The 20170-nt window shown below is 59.7% G+C and overlaps 2 protein-coding genes across 2 annotated transcripts; both read left to right on the plus strand.

Annotated features, from left to right (window-relative positions):
- Positions 1-678: 678 nt before the first annotated feature.
- LOC144277658 (glycoprotein-N-acetylgalactosamine 3-beta-galactosyltransferase 1-B-like) lies at positions 679-6482 on the plus strand. The gene is made up of 4 exons (XM_077838591.1): positions 679-712; positions 3143-3373; positions 4130-4794; positions 5548-6482. Exons 2-4 carry the CDS (start codon positions 3169-3171, stop codon positions 5764-5766), a joined length of 1089 nt encoding a protein of 362 aa, XP_077694717.1. The 5' UTR covers positions 679-712; positions 3143-3168; the 3' UTR covers positions 5767-6482.
- Positions 6483-12187: 5705 nt separating this feature from the next.
- On the plus strand, positions 12188-20101 carry LOC144277856 (glycoprotein-N-acetylgalactosamine 3-beta-galactosyltransferase 1-B-like). The gene is made up of 3 exons (XM_077838890.1): positions 12188-12290; positions 17838-18502; positions 19937-20101. Exons 1-3 carry the CDS (start codon positions 12188-12190, stop codon positions 20099-20101), a joined length of 933 nt encoding a protein of 310 aa, XP_077695016.1.
- The last annotated feature ends 69 nt before the right edge of the window (positions 20102-20170 follow it).

Consider the following 20170-nt stretch of genomic DNA (forward strand, 5'->3'; position numbering starts at 1 on the left):
GGGTGTCAGCAGGGGTAGGAGGGTTCAACCCCCAATGAACATGCCCCCACCCGCACCGCTCTGCACAATGGCTGGGCTCCATCCTGCTCATGTAGGTACAATCTGGCTTCACAGGGAAGGGCAGGAAACGGATTTCCTGCCAAACCAGTAAAACCACCAACCTAGCCAGGTGAGCAGCAGGGAGACAGGAGGTGTCAAGGCGAGGACACCTCCCCCCAACAGGGCAGAGGGCATGGGACACACCCGGCTACAGGACATATGGAACATATGTTCCCCACACCCAGCTATGGGGCAGGGGGACAGGTGCTGGGGTAGGGTGGGACCACACCCGGATATGGGGCAAGGACCTCCCCAGCCTGCTTCCCCCCATTCCTCCTCCTCCTCCCCAGGCCCCCATTTCTTTGCTGAAGAGGGGGAGCGGCCGGGACTGGGTCCTCTCCCCTTGTGACTACCCCTCCCCCTTCTTTGCCCCCCCCCAATCCGCGGGGGGGGGGGGGCAGGGAGTCTGCCCCCCAGGTTTCCCCCCATACGGGGAAGAAACCTGCCCCAGGGCCCCCTGTATGGGGGTGGGGGGTTCTTGAGCCAATGAGGAGCCGGTTGGGGTGGGGCTGGCAGCCCGGCGGCCAATGGGCGCAGGGCGGGGCGGGGCCTTATGGCCGAGCTGGATACAATGTAGCGCTGGGTGCTTCCGCTGCGGAGACTCCGCTGGCAGGTGGCGGCTGTGGGGCGCCTGGGGTGGGGGCTTTGCTGGGGGTCCGGCCGCGCCCCGCTCTGCTCTGCTCCCGCGGCCCTGGGAAGGTAACGGTGCCACGGGTCCCTTGACACCCCCCCAGACTTGGGGGGCTTTAGATCAAAGCGGCCCCACCCCCTATCTCTCCCCACACCTCTGCCCCACTCCCACCCGGTGTCTCCCCCTCCCCTCCCCACCCCGTCTCCCCCGGGGTCCCCCCGTCTGCCCCATCCCCCTGCCACTCCGTCTCCCTTTGGGTGCTCCCTTCCCTCTCCCTCCCATGTCCTCCGGACTCCCCCCCCCCTCAGTGCCCCCCATCCTCTGCCCCTGGATGCTCCTTCCCTTCCCTGGCACTGCCCCTCTGACCTCCCTCTTCCCTCTGACCGTCCCCACCCCCAGGGTTTCTCTGTTCTCCTCCTTCTGCCCACAGAGAGGGCATCTCTCTCTGCCCACCCCGCTCTCTCCCCTGCCGTGGGGCTGCCCCGTCTGCTTGGGTCCTAGGATCGCTCCCTCTGGAGGGGTGTACCCTGGTGCCCTTTGTCTTGCTCTGCTCCTGTCCCTTAATTCCCCTGGCCCCTGCGCTCCGCTCGGATGGGAAGGTGACCCCTACTGCAAACAGAAGAACCTGGACTGTGGGTGCTAGGGGGTTAATTTAATTCTGGGGCCGGTCCCACTTAGGGAGAGGAGACCAGCCTGGCTCTGAGCCCTCCAGGGGCTGGCGAGTAAAGAGCCCAGCTCTGAACGGAAGGTGGGGGGCGGCTCGGCGTGGGTGCCAGGTGTCAGTGTGTGTGTGTGTGGGGGGCGCCCCTGGAGCGGGGAGATGGAGGTTGCAGGGTGGGGCTCGGGGGCTGTCTGGATCACTTGAAGCAGAGGATGTTCTGGGTGGAGGGGGGCAGGAGATGGGGGGTGCTGGCTGAGGGTCCCCTTGGATGCTGGGGTGGGAACCTGGGGCATATGGAGGATCCCTTGAGGGCAAGGATACTGGCTGCACTGGGGGCAGGGATGGAGGGCACTGCATGGGGGTGCCATGAGGAGGGTGGGGGGGCACTGGGTGGGTGGAGGCCTAGGTGGGGAGGAGATCCAGGGGGGCCATGTGAAGTGCGCCGGCCGGGTCTGTCCCTCTGTCCATCCATCCCCTCCCTCCAGCGGGGTCTGGCTGGACAGAGAGCTCCCCCCCCCGGTTGCTATAGAAACCCCTCCTCGGTGCTCATCAGCCAGCTCCTGTTTGCTGTGGCCACCAGCCCTTCCCAGCAGCCTGGGGGGGACAGGGGTTGGGTGCTCATTGGATCCCAACCGCCTGTTGGAGTCTCTGGGGCGCTGTTGGCTGCCTAGGGGCTACGCTCTCCTGGTGAGTGATGGGGGGCAGCTCCCCCCAGATGCTTGGGGGCAGGGATGGCAAAGGGGCTGGGAAGGGGAGACACTTCCCATCATGGGGTGGGGAGGCTTGAGCTGGTGGAGGGAGGTCTGGTTCCCCCACGCGTGGCTGCCCAGCCCGATAGACTCCCTGAAGGTCCTGGCGTCACCCATTGGGATGGATTGACCTAGTTTAGACCTGACTGTTGCTCTCTGGTTGTCTGCCTCTGCTTCCCCCCCCACACACTCCACCGCTCTGTGGGTTTGGGGTTATTTCCACCTCATTTCTGAGCCAGCTGTGAGCCCGGAAGAGGGCCGAGGTCCCCGGAGCAGAAGGGCAGGACCCGTCCCGTGGGGGGGGACGCGGGCCCGTGAGGGGTGGAAGGGGTGGAATAGCCTCTGCCAACATCCTGCCTGTGGTAGCAATCGCCCAGGCAGACCCGTGGGCTGGGTCCCCCTGGAGTCGCTAGCATCCCCCTGGGGTGGGAGCTCAGGTTAGGGTCCCCTCTGAAGACTGATGCCCCCCCACACCTTTCCTGCCTCACCGCCCAGCAGGGCAGGCCCTGGGGATGAGCCCCCCATCATCCTCCTGGCATGTTTGCTGGGGCAGGACATTCCTGGCAAATGTGCCTCTGGCTGGCTTCCCTCTTCCTAGTGCCCCATCTCTGCCACGACCCTGGGGGCTGTAGGGGGTGGGGGACTGGGGATCGATCCCTGTCCCAGCTCGCTCAGGGCTACGAGTGTTGCAGAAGGAACTGGGGAGGGGGGATAGTGCTCTGAAGGGGCAGAAATCCCAGCCAGGTGGGGGAACAGCTGGGACAAAGTGGTCAGATCCTGGACCCTGGCAGGGTGCGGGCACCGGTGCCAGGGGGGTGGGGGGGGCGGCGTTTCCACTGTCTCTGCCCCTTTATGGGTTTAGCTTTGGTCTCTGCTCCTGTCCCAGCTGAGCCTGGCTGTTAATTAATGATTAAGCTGTAAGGTGCGGGGAAGAGTTGCCCCTTCTGGTGGCTTCACTCAGCGCCCCCCACGCCAGCATCCTGACCCGCTCTCTCCTCCTAGGCCGTGTGAAGCCCTCCCTGGGCAGCATGGTGCTGGGGGGTTTCAAGGGCCCCTGGCTGGCCTTCCATGTGGGCATCGTGATCGGCTTCCTCAGCACTTTCTACCTGCTCAACGGCCTGCTCTGGCCGCAGCCCCCAGGCCCCGAGAGCCAGACACCCCACCCTGATGTCGACCCCTTCTGGGTCGTCCAGCACCTGGCGCTCCTCAGCACTGGCCACCCGCACCTCTCAGGTGGGCGATGCCAATGGTGGGGGGCACTGGGGGGATGGAGGGATCCTGCAAGGGCCGTGGGGCGCGGTGGCCGTACGGGAGAGGGGGTGGGGGGCTGTGGATTGATCGTGCAGAGGCTGGGAGAGGGAGCGGGGCAGCCAAGCTGGGATCAGGGGCTGTGGGGTGGGGTGGACACAGGTGGGCCAGGGCTCGCTTGCCCCTGGGGGATCCCCTCAGATTGATCCTGGCAGCCGCACTAGGGGGATCGGGCGCCATCCTCCACTTGGCTGCAGCTCCCCTCCTGTGCCAGCTGGCAGGAGACCCCCGGAAAATCACCAGCCCCCTGCAGCCTTCACACCCCCACTCTCCTGCCCCCTTCGGGAGGCTGCTTGGCGGAGACGGAGGGGATCCTGGCGCCGGGGCAGGGAACCCCTGATGCAGCTGTGCGGCTGGCCAGCGCGTGCACTGGAATTGGCAGGAATTGCCCCCCGGAGGTGGGTGGCAGGGGGAACTGGAGAATGGTCCCTCCTGGGCAGTTTCACCCTGGCCTAGATTTATTGCACTTTCAGTAAATGAGAGAAGCCTGCCCCACCACACCTCCCATTGTCCTTGCCCGGTTCAGCGTGTACACCAGGTTCGATGGGCTCCGGGAGGCCCTGGCACCGGCGCCCGCGCCTACCTGCAATGCCAGGGGCCGGCTCAGTCTTGGGGCAATTGGGGAGGTGGGGGTGTCTCCCCCGGCCGCCCCCGTGCGCCTAATGCTCTCTCCGTGCCCAGGGGAGGTCAGCGTCACCGCGGCCGAGCTGTACAGAAAGGTGCGGATCCTGTGCTGGGTCATGACGGGCCCCAGCAACCTGGAGACCAAGGCCCGGCACGTCCAGGCTACGTGGGCGCGGCACTGCAACGTGGTGCTCTTCATGAGCTCGGTGCGGGACGACGGCTTCCCCGCCGTGGGGCTGGACACCAAGGAAGGCCGGGACCAGCTGTACTGGAAAACCATCCGGGCCTTCCAGTACGTCCACCAGCACCACCTGGAGCAGGCCGACTGGTTCCTCAAGGCGGACGACGACACCTTCGTGGTGCTGGACAACCTGCGCTGGCTGCTGGCCAACCACACGCCCGAGGCGCCCGTCTACTTCGGGAAGCGCTTCAAGCCCTTCGCCAAGCAGGGCTACATGAGCGGCGGGGCCGGCTACGTCCTCAGCAAGGAGGCCCTGAGGCGCTTCGTGGAGGGCTTCAGGACCCAGGTGTGCAGCCACACCACCTCGGTGGAGGACCTGGCGCTGGGCCAGTGCATGGAGAAGATGGGGGTGCGGGCGGGGGACTCCCGGGACGCCGCTGGGCGGGAGACTTTCCACCCCTTTGGGCCCGAATCCCACCTCACCGGGAAGTTCTCCAAGAGCTTCTGGTACTGGAACTACTGCTACTATCCCATTGTGGAGGTATGTGGCCACCTGCGTGCCTCCCTCCCGTGGTACCCTCTGGGCGTGGGTGCCCCGGCTGCCTTCCCTTCCTCTCCCCTGGGCCTGGGGGCCTGGGCTGCTTTTATCCCCTCGTGGCATCCTTCGGGCGCGGGTGCCCAGGCCGAACTGAGCGCAGGCCCTGCTGTTCCGGCTTCTCCGTGGCCAGGGGAGGTGGTTCCGTGGTCCAGGCCGGGGTGCCAGGTACCCAGCCCGTGGGCCTCTAAGACCCCCCAGCAGCACGTGGACCCCACGTAGCTGCCTGGGTCCCACCGGTGGCCTCTCGTGGAAGGGGTGGGTCTCAGCCTCACGTTGGCTTGGTCCCTGGGGCCTCTGGTACTTTTGCATGCCGGCGCTCCTGCAGATGGGCAGCTCCCGAAGCTGCGGGGGATCGCGGTGCCCCGTGGAACCCAGTGGATAAGCGGGCAGAGTTAATAGCAGTAGCCAGCCAGCGGTGCTGCCCCGAGGGGGGCCAGATCCTGGTCCAGAGCCAACGCCCGTTCTGCCCCCAAGGGAGCAGGGATGGGATTGGGGGCAGGGAGTTGGGGGGAGGTCCAGCACGCTGCCTGTTTGCTGCTCATTGGAGGCTCCTAGCAGGACGGTCCCGTGGCTTGCACCAGGGGGGTGGGTGGGAAGGGGGGGATCTCTATTGGGGCTGCTCTTCCTGCCCTATTCACACCCCTTTGCCTGGCTCGGGGCCTCTCCCATGAACCCTTGCCCTCCCGCGCTCTGCAGGGCCCCCAGTGCTGCTCCGACCTGGCCGTCTCCTTCCACTACGTGAGCCCCGAGCTGATGTACACCCTGGAGTTCCTGACCTACCATCTGCGGGCCTACGGCTACCGTTACCGCTACCAGCCGCCCCTGCCGGAGAACGCCGCCCGCCTGCTGCGGCCCCGGGGGCGGCCGAAGGTGGCCAAGGCTACGCTGCTGGTGCAGGGCACCAAGGGACTGTAGGGGGGCTGGGAGGTGGCGGTCAGTCTGGGGTCGAGCGTCCAGAGGCTTTGTGCCTGAGGTGAGGTGGGCGCCCTGGGCGAGCCGTGGCCGGGAGCCACGTGGCAGCACCTGGACTGGATGAGGGCGCGGGGTGTCTCGGTCTAGCTCCCGTCCCAGTTGGCACTGACTGACCCCCTTGCTGGTAGAGGGGCGGAGGGATCCCACATAGAGGGTCCCCTCCAGGGCAGGGGGAGGCCTGGGGTGGGGGGGTTCAGCCTCCTGGGCTGTGTCTCTGGTTTCTGAGGGTGCCACCCTGGCCCCCTCTGACAGACCAGATCCCTCCAAGCCCTCAGAGATAACGGGAGCCCGACAGGTGGTGAGTTGGGGAAGGGGAGGCTGGAGCTACATTTGGTGGGGAGGGAGGGTCCTCTCAGCCTCCCCTCCCCGCCCACCACAGTCAATAGGGCAGGGTTACAAGGCACAGGGGAGATGAGGCAGGTAGCCCAACCACTGAGGGGCCTTTGGGGCTCTGTCTGATGGGCCCTTCCAGGAAGGGGCAAGTCTGGCTCAGTCCATGGGCCCTGGGGGCTTTATAATGGGGAGGTGGTAGGCACTGTCCCAAGGAGTGAGGGAGCGGGGAGTAGCCATCTCTCCCCCCTTACCCCGCAGAGGGGCCTGGAGGGTGTGAGGTCTGAGGAGGGCACATTTCCCCCTTGTGGGGGGGAGGAGGAGGAGCTGGGATGCCATGATGGGGGCACATGGGGTGGTGGCATGTGATGGGGGTGGCAAGGAGTTCTGGGAGCAGGGTCTAGATGGGCTGGAGAGGGCACCAGGGAGAGAGGCCCTTGGCAGTGGGGACGCCGAGGCGGGCAGGCATGCGAGAGGCAGAAGCGCTGCCCTTGGCTGGAGGTCCCCGACGCAGAGGTGCCCGGGCCCGACCAATCGCAAATTGTGGGCAGAGAGAGACCCCGTGGCAAGCCACGGGCAATACCACTACATGGTGAGGAGGCCACGGGTGATACCGCCGCCTCCAGATTTGGCTGGAGCCCTGCCACGGATCAGTCTACTGCATGGTGAGGGGGCCACGGGCAATACCACTGCGGCGTGAGCTGGAGCCCTGCCAGAGATCATACCAGTACGGGTGAGCAGGCCACGGATCATGCCACTGCGTGGTAAGGGGGCTCTGGGTGATACCACTGCCGACTAAGCTGGAGTGCTGGCCACGGATCAGACCATGGCAGGTTGAGGGGGCCACAGGCTGAGCTGGAGCCCTGCCACGGATCATACCACTGCACGGCAAGCAGGAACTCGGCAGTGGATTGACCCACTGCGGGGTGAGCAGGAACCCCGCAGCAGATGCACCACTTCACAGCCTCACTTGTGGCTTCTCTTTGTTTTGTGAAATGCCCGTGACAGCCCCCCACCGCCACGTGGTGGACTGGAGCAGGGGGAATCTCCTCACTGTCCTGATGGGCAGAAGCGAGGGGCTGAGTGGGCTGTGGGGTGAATAAACACTGCTTTGGTTTTTTTAAAGAGAAGAGCCGTGACCTGGTTTTAGCTTCCCCTCCCTGGCTCCCGCCGCTGTGTCTGGGCTCTGTCTATGGCAGCACCCAGGGCTGAGCGGGTGCTGACCGCGGTGCCCCCAGGGCCCAGCTACGCCCAGCCTCAATGGGTGGGTTGAGCCCAGCCCGGAGGTACCTGCACGCGCCAGCCAGGGGTGACTCCTTGGCCTGGCAGGATCAGAGCAGGCAGCTGCTGGCATCTTGCTGGGGGTGGGGTTGGGGCTGCAGACAGGGCAGGGGAACTTGGCTGGCAGGGTGGGTGCAGGGGACCAGCCAGCTGGGGCCCTGAGGCTGATCAGCGCCATGCGGGACAGGTTCCCTGCACCCACTTTGTGGCTGGGGTCAGACTCCAGGCTGGGGCTCCGGGTGCTTCCTCTGACTCCCACCCCCCCCACACACACCCCCAGCTGAGGTGTTTGCGCAACAGGGCCTGAGCTGGACGCTTCTTGTCCAGAGTCCTGGGCCTGGGCCTGGGTCCCAACCCGAGCAGGGCAGCCTTAGCCCTGGAGGTGTGGAGACATTAACCCCTTCCCCCCCGGAGTTGAGTCCGCCTACGCTTTGCAATGTGGGAAAGACGTCATGGCCCAAATGCAGCTGGCTCTGGGGTGGAGGGCGGCGGCTGCACGGCAGGGCTGGGAGGTGAAGGGACGCCAGGGGGTGAGATCTGTGCTGCCAGCCGGAGGGGAAGAGTTGGTGGTTCACAGTTAACTATGGCTATGCCGGCTGGAAGGTTCAGTGCGGGAACGGCTGGGTAAGGACACGGCTGGGTAAGGACACGTGCGTCCGTGGGAGGGAGCTGCTGGCACTTTGCTCCGTTCTTCACCCCCCCCATTCCTGCATTTCTTAAGTCTCTAGGGGGTGGGATAAGGGGGTGTGATCGTTGCAGAGTCCCTGAGGGCAGGTGTGTGCAGGGGTCTGGACACAGGGAATGGCCGACACCCTGTTTCCTGGCCACTGATGACCTGGCCCTTCCCCCCTGCAAGGTGAGAGCTGAAGGGTGGGAGAACAAAGGAATCAGGTGCCCTCCTGGCCCGGGAAAGGAACAAAGCCCAGAGGAGTGGGGGCTGGAGGGAGTTTCAGTTTGGGGCTGGCTGGGGATGAGGAGTGAAGTGCAGACGTGGTTGTCTGGCTCCCTGCCCCCCAAAATGGACCCAGCTGAGGGGTCCTGTTCTCTGCACCTACAAGGTCTGCTTTAGACCATGTTCCTGTCGTCTAATAAACCTTCTGTTTTACTGGCTGGCTGAGAGTCCCATCTGGCTGCAAAGTTGGGGGGCAGGACCCTCTGGCTTCCCCAGCACCCAGCTTGGGCGGACTCGCTGTGGGAAGTGATGAAGTGAGCTGTAGCTCACGAAAGCTCATGCTCAAATAAATTGGTTAGTCTCTAAGGTGCCACAAGTACTCCTTTTCTTTTAGAGGGGATTCAGAGGATGCTGAATGCTCCGAGGTCAGACCCAGGAAGGTGGAAGCCAGGTGAGCTTCTTGCCCTGGGGACAGACTGCTCAGAGAGGAGACTTCCCCAGAGTCCTGCCTGTCTTCGTGGGGAGCAGTTCCAGAGCATCGCCTGGGGACTCCGTGACAGCCCCCTCAAGGATTGAACTCACAACCCTGGGTTTAGCAGGCCAATACTCAAACCACTGAGCTATCCCTCCACCCGGCCTCCTCTTCCTCCCCAAACCCCTGCCACACCACCTCCGCCCTTTGCACTCTTCTTCCCACATCACCTGGCCCCACCTTCCCCCCCACCCCGGCACTTCTCAGGCCCCAGCCTGGCCCCTCACGTCCAGCGCTTGCTGACGTGGGGAAGGGAAATAAGGAAACGGTTCAAAGTACTTTTAGCAGCTGGAAAGGCTGCAAAGGATCTGGTGCCATGTGCCCAGCCATGCCCCCTCCCCCGCCTCCCACTGTCCCCCCGCCAGAGCTCTGCGGGTCGCCCGTCAGGAGCCCTGGCTCAGGGCGGCACTGAGCTTTGCATCAGGCATCCAGGACTCAGGCTCTGGGTTGCCCACCGGTCTCTAGAGGGGTCAGGCAGGGTGGGATTTCTCCCCTGGGCTGCATGGGGGCCTTGCTGGCCCATGAGGCATCGTGAGTTGGTCACGGTGGGAGACCAGGCCAGCTGGACCAATGGACCAACATCCAGCTGAGAGCGAAGATCCTAGTGGAACCGCGTTCACCCCTGGAGAAAGCCCCGGGAGCCCCTGGCCTTGTCCCTCTGCTCTTGGGTTCCCATGACGTGGAGGTGCATTAAAGCAGGATCTGTCCAGGGCAGGTGCTTGGTGTCAGGCCCCAACTGGGGTGCCGCAGTACATGGGAGAGACTCTGGGGTGGGGCTTGGGTAGTCACTGTGACATGCTGCTCTTCTGTGTGCACATTTCCGGGGCCAGGACAGTCTCTTTGCTGCTCCCCGGGGAGGCGAAGCTGCAGCCTCCGGCGAGAGCTGGATCCTTGGAGCTCAGGGAGTGGTGGCTGGCTTGGGGCAAGCCGGCCTAGCCCTCAGCAGGAATGAGAGCAGGAGCTTGAGCCGCAGCCTGAGCAGGGGGAGCCGATCCCTTGGGCTGATGTGCAGGAGGATAAAGGTGAGCAAAAGTCTGCCCCGTGCAGGAGGTGACAGGGACAGACACACTTGGCTGCCTTCGCATTGACCCAGGCCCCGATGATATGGCAGCACCAGGGGTTAATGAAGGTAGCCAGTATTCCCTCCCCTCCAACAGGGATCACAGAGCCAAGCAGCACCCCAGGACCCCAGTTCTCCTGACCTGGCTCTGGGGCTGGGGAGGGGACAGTGGCTCCCCACAGAGGAGGAAGGGAGTGAGATCAGCGGTCCCTAGAAGATGGACCCCTCTCACCTGCCGGGCTACAGCCTGGTGGAGGGTGCAGGTTTCATGCCATGGGTGGCCACCAGACATGGTTGGTGGGTTCTGGGCAGGAAGCAGCGTGTATTCTAGGACCTTGGCACCTAGTCCCTGTGGGGGCCGAGTCGCTCTCTGTGAGCTGTGCCCGGCGGGAGGAAGTCTCTGATGAATCTCTCCTTGCGGATGCCTGATCAGGCTCTGGGTTGTCCACCGGTCTCAAGAGGGGTCAGGCAGGGTGGGATTTCTCCCCTGGGCTGCAACATAGAATCATAGAATATCAGGGTTGAAAGAGACCTCAGGAGGTCATCTAGTCCAACCCCCCTGCTCAAAGCAGGACCAAACCCCAATTTTTGCCCCCGATCCCTATATGGCCCCCTCAAGAATTGAACTCACAACCCTGGGGTTAGCAGGCCAATGCTTAAACCCCTGAGCTACCCCTCCCCACAGTGCGTGACTTAGAGACCCAGCCCGCTCTCAGATGAAGTTGGGGCATTGTGGGATTGTTGCAGGAGGTCTGTGTGTGCTGCTACAGGGGATCAATGCCAATGCAGGCAAAATTAACCGGCAAAACTTCATAGCATAGGCCAGGCCCAAGGCAAAAGCTGTCAGGTGATAGAGACAAAGCGGGGCTGGGCTGAGGGGGGGGAACTGGGTGCTCAGATGAGATGTGGGAGGGGTAGGGTGACCAGATTTAACGGAGAAAATACCGGGACACATGGGGGAAGTTGAAGCAAAAAACAAAATGCTGGAGCGGCCAAAGCCGCAATGTCGGGATGCAGGACAAAGACCTAAAAATCGGGACAGTCCCGATTTTATCGGGACATCTGGTCACCCTAGGGAGGGGATCGGGGCTGAGCACAGGAGCAGCTGTGGGGGACTCAGTATCCAGGCAGCAACTTGACCCAGCATGTGTCCCAAGTGTCCCCTCTACCCCCCCGAGAAGTGGATAAAACGCAGGGTCCCGGATCGAGGGGAGTTTCTATGTTTTGTTTGGTTCCGATTTGGACCCAGACCAATTTAAGGGGAATGGTGTTCCCCTGGACTGGGCAGCCTGAAACTGACGGGATCCTTGTCAGTTTCATATCTGCAATCCAGGGCTCCCAAAGCCCTCTGGCTTTAGGACAGCCCTTCCATGCATACTCCCCAGGCTCAGGACTTGGGCAGGCCGGGGAAGCCAGAGGGCCAGGAGCAATGAACCCAGAAGCCCTGGCTTGGACTGGGGTTCTCTTGGGGCTCCAGTTCTGTGACAGGGACCCTGAAAGCCCTGGATGCAACCACAGACCCTGGAAAACCGGGGACCCCCCACAGCCCTTCCAGAAACCAGGCAGGTGCCATCAAAGCCCTGCCTGTGACTGGCTGAAAATTCATTGAACCCAAGGTGGTTCCGCGAAATGTTTCAGTTTTGTCGAATCGGCAAAAATTCCTGCCCAGCTCCAAACTTACCTGTTCTGTTGCCCCCCCAGTTCCCCGCCGGCCCCCAGCAGCCCACTTCTCTATGAACCAGGCGGATACCGACCCACAGGAACAAAGCAATGGCCAGACTGGCTCAGAACTGAGGTCCATTGAACCCAGGGGCCTGTCTGACAGTGCCTCCACCAGACACTTCCGAGGAATTTGCGAGAACCCCCCCAGTCAGCAGATATGGGATAAACCAGCCCCCACCCCAAAATCTGTCTCTCTCTCTCTTGTCTAATAGAGATTAAAGCAGGTGGTTTCATGTCTCTTCCAGAATTTTCCAGCATTAACTAGCCTAATACTTGTTACCGATTGCAATGTCCAATCCTGCTTTGAATGCTTGGCCTCAGACAGTCATGTGGCAAGGAGTTCCACAGTCCAACCACATGTCATCTACAATAAGTATTCCCTTGGCTGTGCAGAGAGCTCTGTGGGGGTTGGAGCCAGCTCTGCATGCGCCCCTTGCTCCTGCATCATGGGCAGGCAGCTTATTCTGGGTCACCTCATACAGATCGGACGTGCTGCCTCGCCATGAAGCTGCTCCCCAGGAGACAAGAGCTGTGGCTTTGCCTCGGCATGGCTGTGGGGCTTGCCATGGGATTTACCTTCATCTACGCCTTCAGGACAGAACAGAGCATGTCTGCGTTGGTGCAAAGAACCCACTACTATCGTCGCCCAGGTGAGGGATGGACATAGTCTTTCTAATGCCAGAGCTGACCCCTGCCCCCAGACCTGGGTCAGGGAAATCCCCTATGGCCTTATGGAGGCGAGTCATTGAATTGTAGCTCACTTGCAAGTCAATGGCTGTTGATGGTTGGTTGACACCTGCCCGGGCGTTGGTGACTTTCCTGGCTGTTGTCTCTGGAGAGCTAAAATCTGGCTGATTCCCCAATTTACAGCACATTTTACTGACAGCCATGTAACACAATCGCATGTAACACAATCCGATAACTGCATATGCACTAATGATACAGCTGTTTAGAGAGAACAGTGGCTTTCAGCAGATCATAACCTTTCTCCCAAAACCTCACATGACATGCCTTATATGGAATATCACAATTAGCTATACTTGAGGAATATGAGGGCTACAGGGTGCTCCCCCGAGGTATAGAATGTCACACCACCCTGCTTTGTTTATTGCAAGAGGGTTAGTCACTGACTAGCCCGAAGGCAGTTTGTGTTATGGTTCTTTTGGCATCCAGCCATCAAGGCCATGAGGTGGCGTGCCTCGGTTTCCCCCTTCACACAGCAAACCAGATTTGTTATGGTTTCTCTGCTGTGGTGAGCTTTAAATCTGTTTACAGGTATTAACTGAGAAGCAGTGTTATCAGAAGCTTTCTTAATATGACAGGTGTCTTCAATTACCATTTCTACTGTGTCCCAAGGCTCGTCCCAAAAATTGTGCATAATGTATCTTATCACAAGGTTTAACATTGGTATCAAAATTCTTATCCCAAGACTTAACATTAATATCAAAATTTTTGTCACAGCTGGGCGTTTAGAAGTATCTTTATGATCCCATGCCCTCTGTTCAGACAGTCTGGTTTGAGGTTGGTTTGTTTATTACCCATGGTGTCCTTTGCCTCCCTCCAATGTAATCAATCAGTCATTGGCTTTTCTTTCCCTCCCTCCAGTGTTCCCGTCTGCCTGGGTTCTTATTTTAATCATGTTTCTGGGATTTTGGGATCTCAGGGTCTGGCAAGACAGGGATCCTGCACATTGACTGGCCCTTTGGGGTGCTGTCTTCCAACCCCAGGACTGTACATATGCAAAAATATTCAGCTTCCTTTTTGAGGTTAACCTGTTTTTCCTCCCTCCCAGCACTGGGTCCTTCCCTGCCCCCTTTCCCAAGAGGGCTTTTATTTGTGCTCTCTGGGCTAGGTGTGTTTACCCTTTCATCAGATTTACTTTTTTCCAGCAGCTGTCCCATAACTTTTCCCTGTCTCTCACCAGCCTGGGGGAAAACATCCCCCTCTCTGTCAGTTGGGTCATTTGTATTCTGGCAAACTATTGTGATGGAGTAGGGAGTGGGGAGTTTTGACCTGGGAGTTTTACTGGTACGGTCTGCATTGGTGCTGGATGGTGGTGGGATATCAGGGGGTGACTTCACTTGAGGGATGAGGCATGTAACCTGAGCCCAGGAAGGGGTTGGGGGCCAGGTGACACCTTCTGCCCTGGAAACTGGACAAAGGCTGGAGGAGGAGCCGGGAGTGTGGCTGGGGGAGACAGCTGGAGGGGGTTTCAGTTTTGGAGCTGGCTGGGGAAACGGAGGGAGGCCCAGAACCGGGGTCTGGCTCCCTACCCCCCAAGATGGACCTGACTGAGGGGTCCTGTTTTCTGTACCTACAAGCTCTGTTTTGGACTGGGTTCTTGTCATCTAATAAACCTTCTGTGTTACTGGCTGGCTGAGAATCACGGTGAATCGCAGGAAGTGGGGGGTGCAGGGCCGTGACTCCCCGTCACTTTTTGACAGTGACCACTTGGCAATTTCCTGGTTCCAACTCCTCTGCTGTCCCAGGCATTGGAGCTGCATCTTGATGTAAAGGGACCCAGTTACTTTCCAAAAACGTACCAGAAATAGCATCCTGACAAACTGGGCCCTGGATTGGGGTGTCCTCCGCCACCCCTTTCTCTGTCCCTGAGAAGTCAGCTGTGTGACGGCTCCCCTCCAGGACGTCGGTTACACAGTTCCCTCTTAAAACCTGGGGCACAAGCTGTGAGTGCCTGGGTGCACGGATGTTGACCCAGCCATTCAGTCCTGGGCATCCTCTCCCAAGTGATCACTGTGGAGACATTCCTGTACCCCACTATGCCTTCCCCAGTTCCCTCCTCTGGGACCCCTTCTAAGACACATCTCTCTGTGCTCCTTAGGAAGGGATCTATCACTTGCTCACCTGCAAAACTCTGCCAGCTAACAACTGGCGCAGTTTCCTTGGTCACTGATAACCCCTCTCCTGCCCCCCGATCCTGGGGCATTTTGCCTTCTGCTGGAAAGGAGCTAGTTTCAGCCCCTTCCATACTTGGAAGCACCCTGCTTCCCTGTGTTACAGGGTCACAGGAATCCTCACCCACTTCAATGTGGTTTCTGAGATCCCCTGCGCCTTCTCTGGGCTCTCCTCTGGGCCACATTGCTCTCTGCTCCCTGGAGCGGGGTCTGCCTCTGGTTCATCTGCAACCTGCTGGCAGCTAATAACCTGGACAGTTCTCTCCCTGGCAGGCATTACACCCTCCTCCCTTCCTGAGGTGGTGCTGCCTCTAACTGCAGTGTAGGATTTGGTCTCATCCACCCTCCCACCTGGAAGCATGTGGCTTCCCCCTGCTGCAGAGGAATCAAGGAGACTCTCTCCCATTCTCTCAGTGGTTCCTGAGACCTTACCCTTTCCCTCGGGGGTCCCAGCATAAAACTCCTCCTTGCTGCGGGCAAATACTTTAACCTGAGCGACACGGAAAAAATCCTTACCAAGCAGCAGGTCGACAAGGAGATGTTCCATTACCCCCATGGTCAAAACACTTTCCAAACCTTCCCACACCACATGGATTTTAGCTAGTGGTACGAGGAATCTGCTTTCGCCCACCCCCACAATCTCTGCCATTTGGTGAGGTAATACACTAGCCTTTGGGACCACACTCTGCTTAACCAGAGGGCTCTGGGCCCCTGCATCCCTCTGCCCCAAGTACTCCCTGATGTTAATGCTGACAACCTTTACATGCTCCGTTTCTGGTTCTGCAGAGGCTAAGCTCACAAAACCAATACGTTAGGTTTCCATCTGTCACAGAGTGTGGGGGAGTCCAGGCCCTGCACCCCTCTTCCTGGGATTCACTGAGACTCTCAGCCAGCCAGTAAAACAGAAGGTTTATTGGACAACAGGAACACAGTCCAAAACAGAGCTTGTGGGTACACCCAGGACCCCTCAGTCAAGTCCTTCTGGGGGAGCAGGGAGCTTAGACCCTAGCCCTGGGGTTCCCTGTGTTCCTCCACCCAGCCCCAAACTGAAACTAACCCCCCCCAGCAGGTTCCCTTCTGCAGCCTGTCTTCACATTCCTGGACAGAGGTGTTACCTCCCCCTCCCCGTCCCCCTCCCCCTCCTGGCTCAGGTGACAGGCTCTCAGGTCTCCCATCCCCAGGGCACATTCCCAGGTCAACACTCCCCCCTCCCTGCTGAGTCACATCGTCACACCATCCCATGGGGGTTTTCTGGGTTGAGGACAGCAGAACCATAGGCGCCAACTCTGAGGGTGCTCCGGGGCTGGAGCACCCACGGAGAAAAACTGGGGGGCACTGAGCACCCACTGGCAGCCCCCCTATCAGCCCCTCCCCCCCAGCACCTCTCGCCTGCTGGCGGGCCCCGCAGATCAGTGCCTCACCCCTCCCCCAGTGCCTGCCACCCGCCATGATCAGCTGTTTCGCGGCATGCGGGCAGGAGGATCTGGGGGGAAGAGCGAGGATGCAGAGTGCTTGGGGGGAGGGGGCCGAACTGGGCAGGAAGAAGTGGGGTGGGGATGGAGCCTTGGGGTGAGGGGTGGAGTGGAGGCGGGGCCTGGGGGGCTGAGCACTCCTGGGCACTTTGGAAAGTCAGCGTGTGAAAGTAGAATGAATTATATGAATTAATAGAATGAATTAAAGAAATGCTGCTTGAAAGATTTGTTGAAATATAGTTGTCAGGAAGAGAAACATTAAGGAGTGTGAGACAATGGGTCCTCAAACTAATTAACTTAGAGGTCCTATTGAGCTAGGAGATTGGTAAACGTTAGTATGCAAATAAGATATGTATGTATATTTGTCAGTTTCTCTTCCTTTTGTCTCTTATGTTAAATTGGCTTTGGCTTATCTGTATAAATAAGTTAGCTTGAGCTTTTGCATGGGGCTCACATATCTGGGTGCATTGGCAAAGCGCTTTGCTAATAAACAGAGTGGTCTGACAAATTATGTGAGTCCTGAATCTGACTTTGACAGGCACCTGTGAGCAGAGCTAACGTTCACTATTGGTTGCCTGCTTCCTCCTAGCACAGGGCATCTATTCCTCAGAGGAATGTCACGGCTCACACCTTTTGGGCTCTTCTGTTTTTACAGGAGCTTTGGGAGGAGGGTTAGAGGAATGGTTTTGGGGAGGTGAGGGCCCAGCCTCCCAGCCACTCTCCTTCTTGCTAGAGATAAAACAGGATCTTCCCTTCCCACCGGGTTTAAACCCCTCTTTTGGTGGTTTGCTTCCAGTAGACACCTGGGTCTGTTCAAAGACATCAGCAGGAGATGCCGTTTCCTCCGCAGACTTTACTTCTTTGTCCCAGAGACTCTGCTTTACATCTGCCTGACACATGCCTAGGAAATGCTCTTGAGTAACGAGAGCAAACATCCCCTCAAAGCTTGCAACACCTTTGCCCCTCACCCACTTTCCCATCAAGTCTTTCATTTTGTTCTCATGCTCCCCATTACTCATACCAATATCCCTCTTAAGATTCCTAAATTTAACTCGATACGTTTCAGGGGGAATCGGAAACCTTTGCAAAACAGTGGTTTTGGATTTGCATTTCATTGAATACATTCAGCACTTCACCAGTTAATTTCGCAATCAGGGTAGGAACTCACTGATCATCCGGGATTTCAGGCACTGCACACAGCCTTTCAACAGTGCGCAGATATTCAGCAATCTCGTCTCCCTCATTGTATGCAGGACATAAGTGGTCCCAGTTGTGGATTTTTGGAGTGACGGGAATCGCTGGGGTCGGTGGGTTCTGGTTGGTGTTTTCACTCTCTTTCTTTTTCCTTCTCCTTTATCTCCAGTTCTTTCAGTTGTAATAGTCTCTGGTGCACTCTCTCTTTTTCTGCAACCTGCAGTCTGAAAAGCTCCAACTTCGCAATGGCTTTACCGCTTTCACTCATTTTCCGGCTTTTCTGTCCCTTCGTCCCTTTCCCGAAATAAGCAACCGGAAAATAACAAACCGGTAGCCAACTCCTGACTCTCCTTAGCCACCCCACTTAAAGGCTCATGGAAAAATCTTTACACCAGTGTGTGAAGTGCAAATCTTGCTCAGTCCAACACACACAGCAGGTGTGTATTTCACCCCGCTCGCTGCGCCCCCAACACAACCCCTACAGTTAGAACACCAGGAAATTTCCGATTTAAATAGCTGAAAAAATGAACTTAACAATTTTAAAATCCCATGACTGTGAAATTGACCGTGAATTTGGTAGGGCCCTTGAAATAAGGCGTTGCCCTTCTGTTCCCAGAGGAGGACAACGCGATCGCGGCCGAGCTGTATAGCAAGGTGCGGATCCTGTGCTGGGTCATGACGGGCCCCAGCAACCTGGAGACCAAGGCCCGGCACGTCCAGGCCACGTGGGCGCGGCACTGCAACGTGGTGCTCTTCATGAGCTCGGTGCGGGACGACGGCTTCCCCGCCGTGGGGCTGGACACCAAGGAAGGCCGGGACCAGCTGTACTGGAAAACCATCCGGGCCTTCCAGTACGTCCACCAGCACCACCTGGAGCAGGCCGACTGGTTCCTCAAGGCGGACGACGACACCTTCGTGGTGCTGGACAACCTGCGCTGGCTGCTGGCCAACCACACGCCCGAGGCGCCCGTCTACTTCGGGAAGCGCTTCAAGCCCTTCACCAAGCAGGGCTACATGAGCGGCGGGGCCGGCTACGTCCTCAGCAAGGAGGCCCTGAGGCGCTTCGTGGAGGGCTTCAGGACCCAGGTGTGCAGCCACACCACCTCGGTGGAGGACCTGGCGCTGGGCCAGTGCATGGAGAAGGTGGGGGTGCAGGCGGGGGACTCCCGGGACACCGAGGGGCGGGAGACTTTCCACCCCTTCCCCCCAGAGAAGCACTTGATGGAGAATCTCCGGATTGATCGCTTTTATCCCAGCTACTCCTTCTACCCCGTCCTGGTGGTGAGTGTAAGGGAGTCCCGGCTCGGGGCAGCTAGGAGGTGGGTGCCCCAGGCCGAGGAATACTGGGCCTCGTATCTCTTAAGACCAGACCATCATGGTCCCGTGATTCCTGGCACTGATCTTGGCTCTGCCCATCAACCCAGTTCTGCCCACAAAACAGGCTCCGCCCACCCTCCCAGCTCCGCCCACTCACTACAGATGGTGCTGATGCCGTGGGGCTCGATGTGCTGCTCTGTCCCCCCGACTCCCGCCACATGAGCTGGGCCACATGAGCCTGCTACAGCCTGGGCCAACAGATCTGCGTCTGCTGGCTCATGCGCTTAGATCCAGTGGTCCTGGGTTCGATCCCCATGACCCAGCCAGTCGGCTCTTGGTCCGTTTCAAGGCCAGCGGGGACCCTCACGAGCCACGTGCTGACCCTCTGTCTAACCCAGGCCGGTGAACGTCGTCCAGGGGTTCAGGTGGGCCCCCCTTTGCACGTGGCTGAGCTGCCTGCTTGCCCGGCTCAGTCACGCAGGCCATTTGGGGCAGGATTCTGTCTCTTCCTGTGGTCCAGATCAGCTGTGTCCCCCATGAAACCCGCCCCCAGGAGGCAGTTATAGGAGCTCCGACCCCCACGGGGCAGGTTTCTTTCCTAGCACGGTGGGCTGAATTCACGTAGTCCTGGTCTCCAGCAGGGCCGAGCCGCCGTCTCGCCATCAGGGCCTTGCCTGGGCTGCGCTGAGCAGGGCTTTGAATAAGTCGCTAGGCCAGTTTTAACGCCACCAACACGCGTCTCGTGACGCTTCAAGGCCCTGTCTGCTGGTGAGCTTCTAACCACCCGTGATGCCCGGCAGCAACCTGGTTCCAACATAACTGACCCCTTGATAGCCAGACCCTTAAAAGGCCGTAGGAGCCATTAGCGTGAGTAATGGTGCCTCTTAGTCACCGGCTCGCTGGGGTAAAAGTTTTCTGCCATGCTGGGCTCTCTCCAGACCGGGCTGCGAGCGTATTAAACATAAGAGCGGCCAGACTGGGTCAGATCAATGGCTCATCTAGCCCAGTGTCCTGTCTTCCGCCCGTGGCCAAGGCCAGGTGCCCCAGAGGGAATGAACAGAGCAGGGACTCATCACGTGATCCATCCCCAGGCACCAGACTCTGTGCTGGGCTTCCAAGTGACATGGGTGTGTGTGGGGGGGTTCACCTGTAAAGACCCCCCCCTTTTCCCCATGTGCCCCACAGCCGGCCTCTCCCCGCACGGTGCCGGAATCCTGGGGCCGACGGCTGCGCATCGGGGCACGAAGGTGGTGGTGGGGGGTGGAACTGTGACTGGCAGCGGCTTGGGGCAGGGTGGCGTCAATTGCTGCCCTCGGGGTATAGCTGTGTTGGGTCCAAGGCAGCTCAGGCTGGGGTGGGCTGCAGGCCCCTGAGCTCAGCTGGCTCTTGTCCCCACAGGGTGCCCAGAGCTGCTCGGATTTATCCATCTCCTTCCACTACGTCAGCCCGGAGGAGATGTACATGTTGGAATACTTGAGCCAACACCTGCGCCCGTACGGATACCGGGCCCGCTACCAGCCGGCGCCGAGGACCTGGAACCGCACAGAGCCCAGGGAGGGGTGACTGTCGGGGGCTCCGCGGCGGGACACCGGCGAAGGGCGCGAAATCCCAAGGGCCGGGGTTACCCCAATG

Source organism: Eretmochelys imbricata, chromosome 20 (assembly GCF_965152235.1).
Source record: "Eretmochelys imbricata isolate rEreImb1 chromosome 20, rEreImb1.hap1, whole genome shotgun sequence".
NCBI lineage: Eukaryota > Metazoa > Chordata > Testudines > Cheloniidae > Eretmochelys > Eretmochelys imbricata.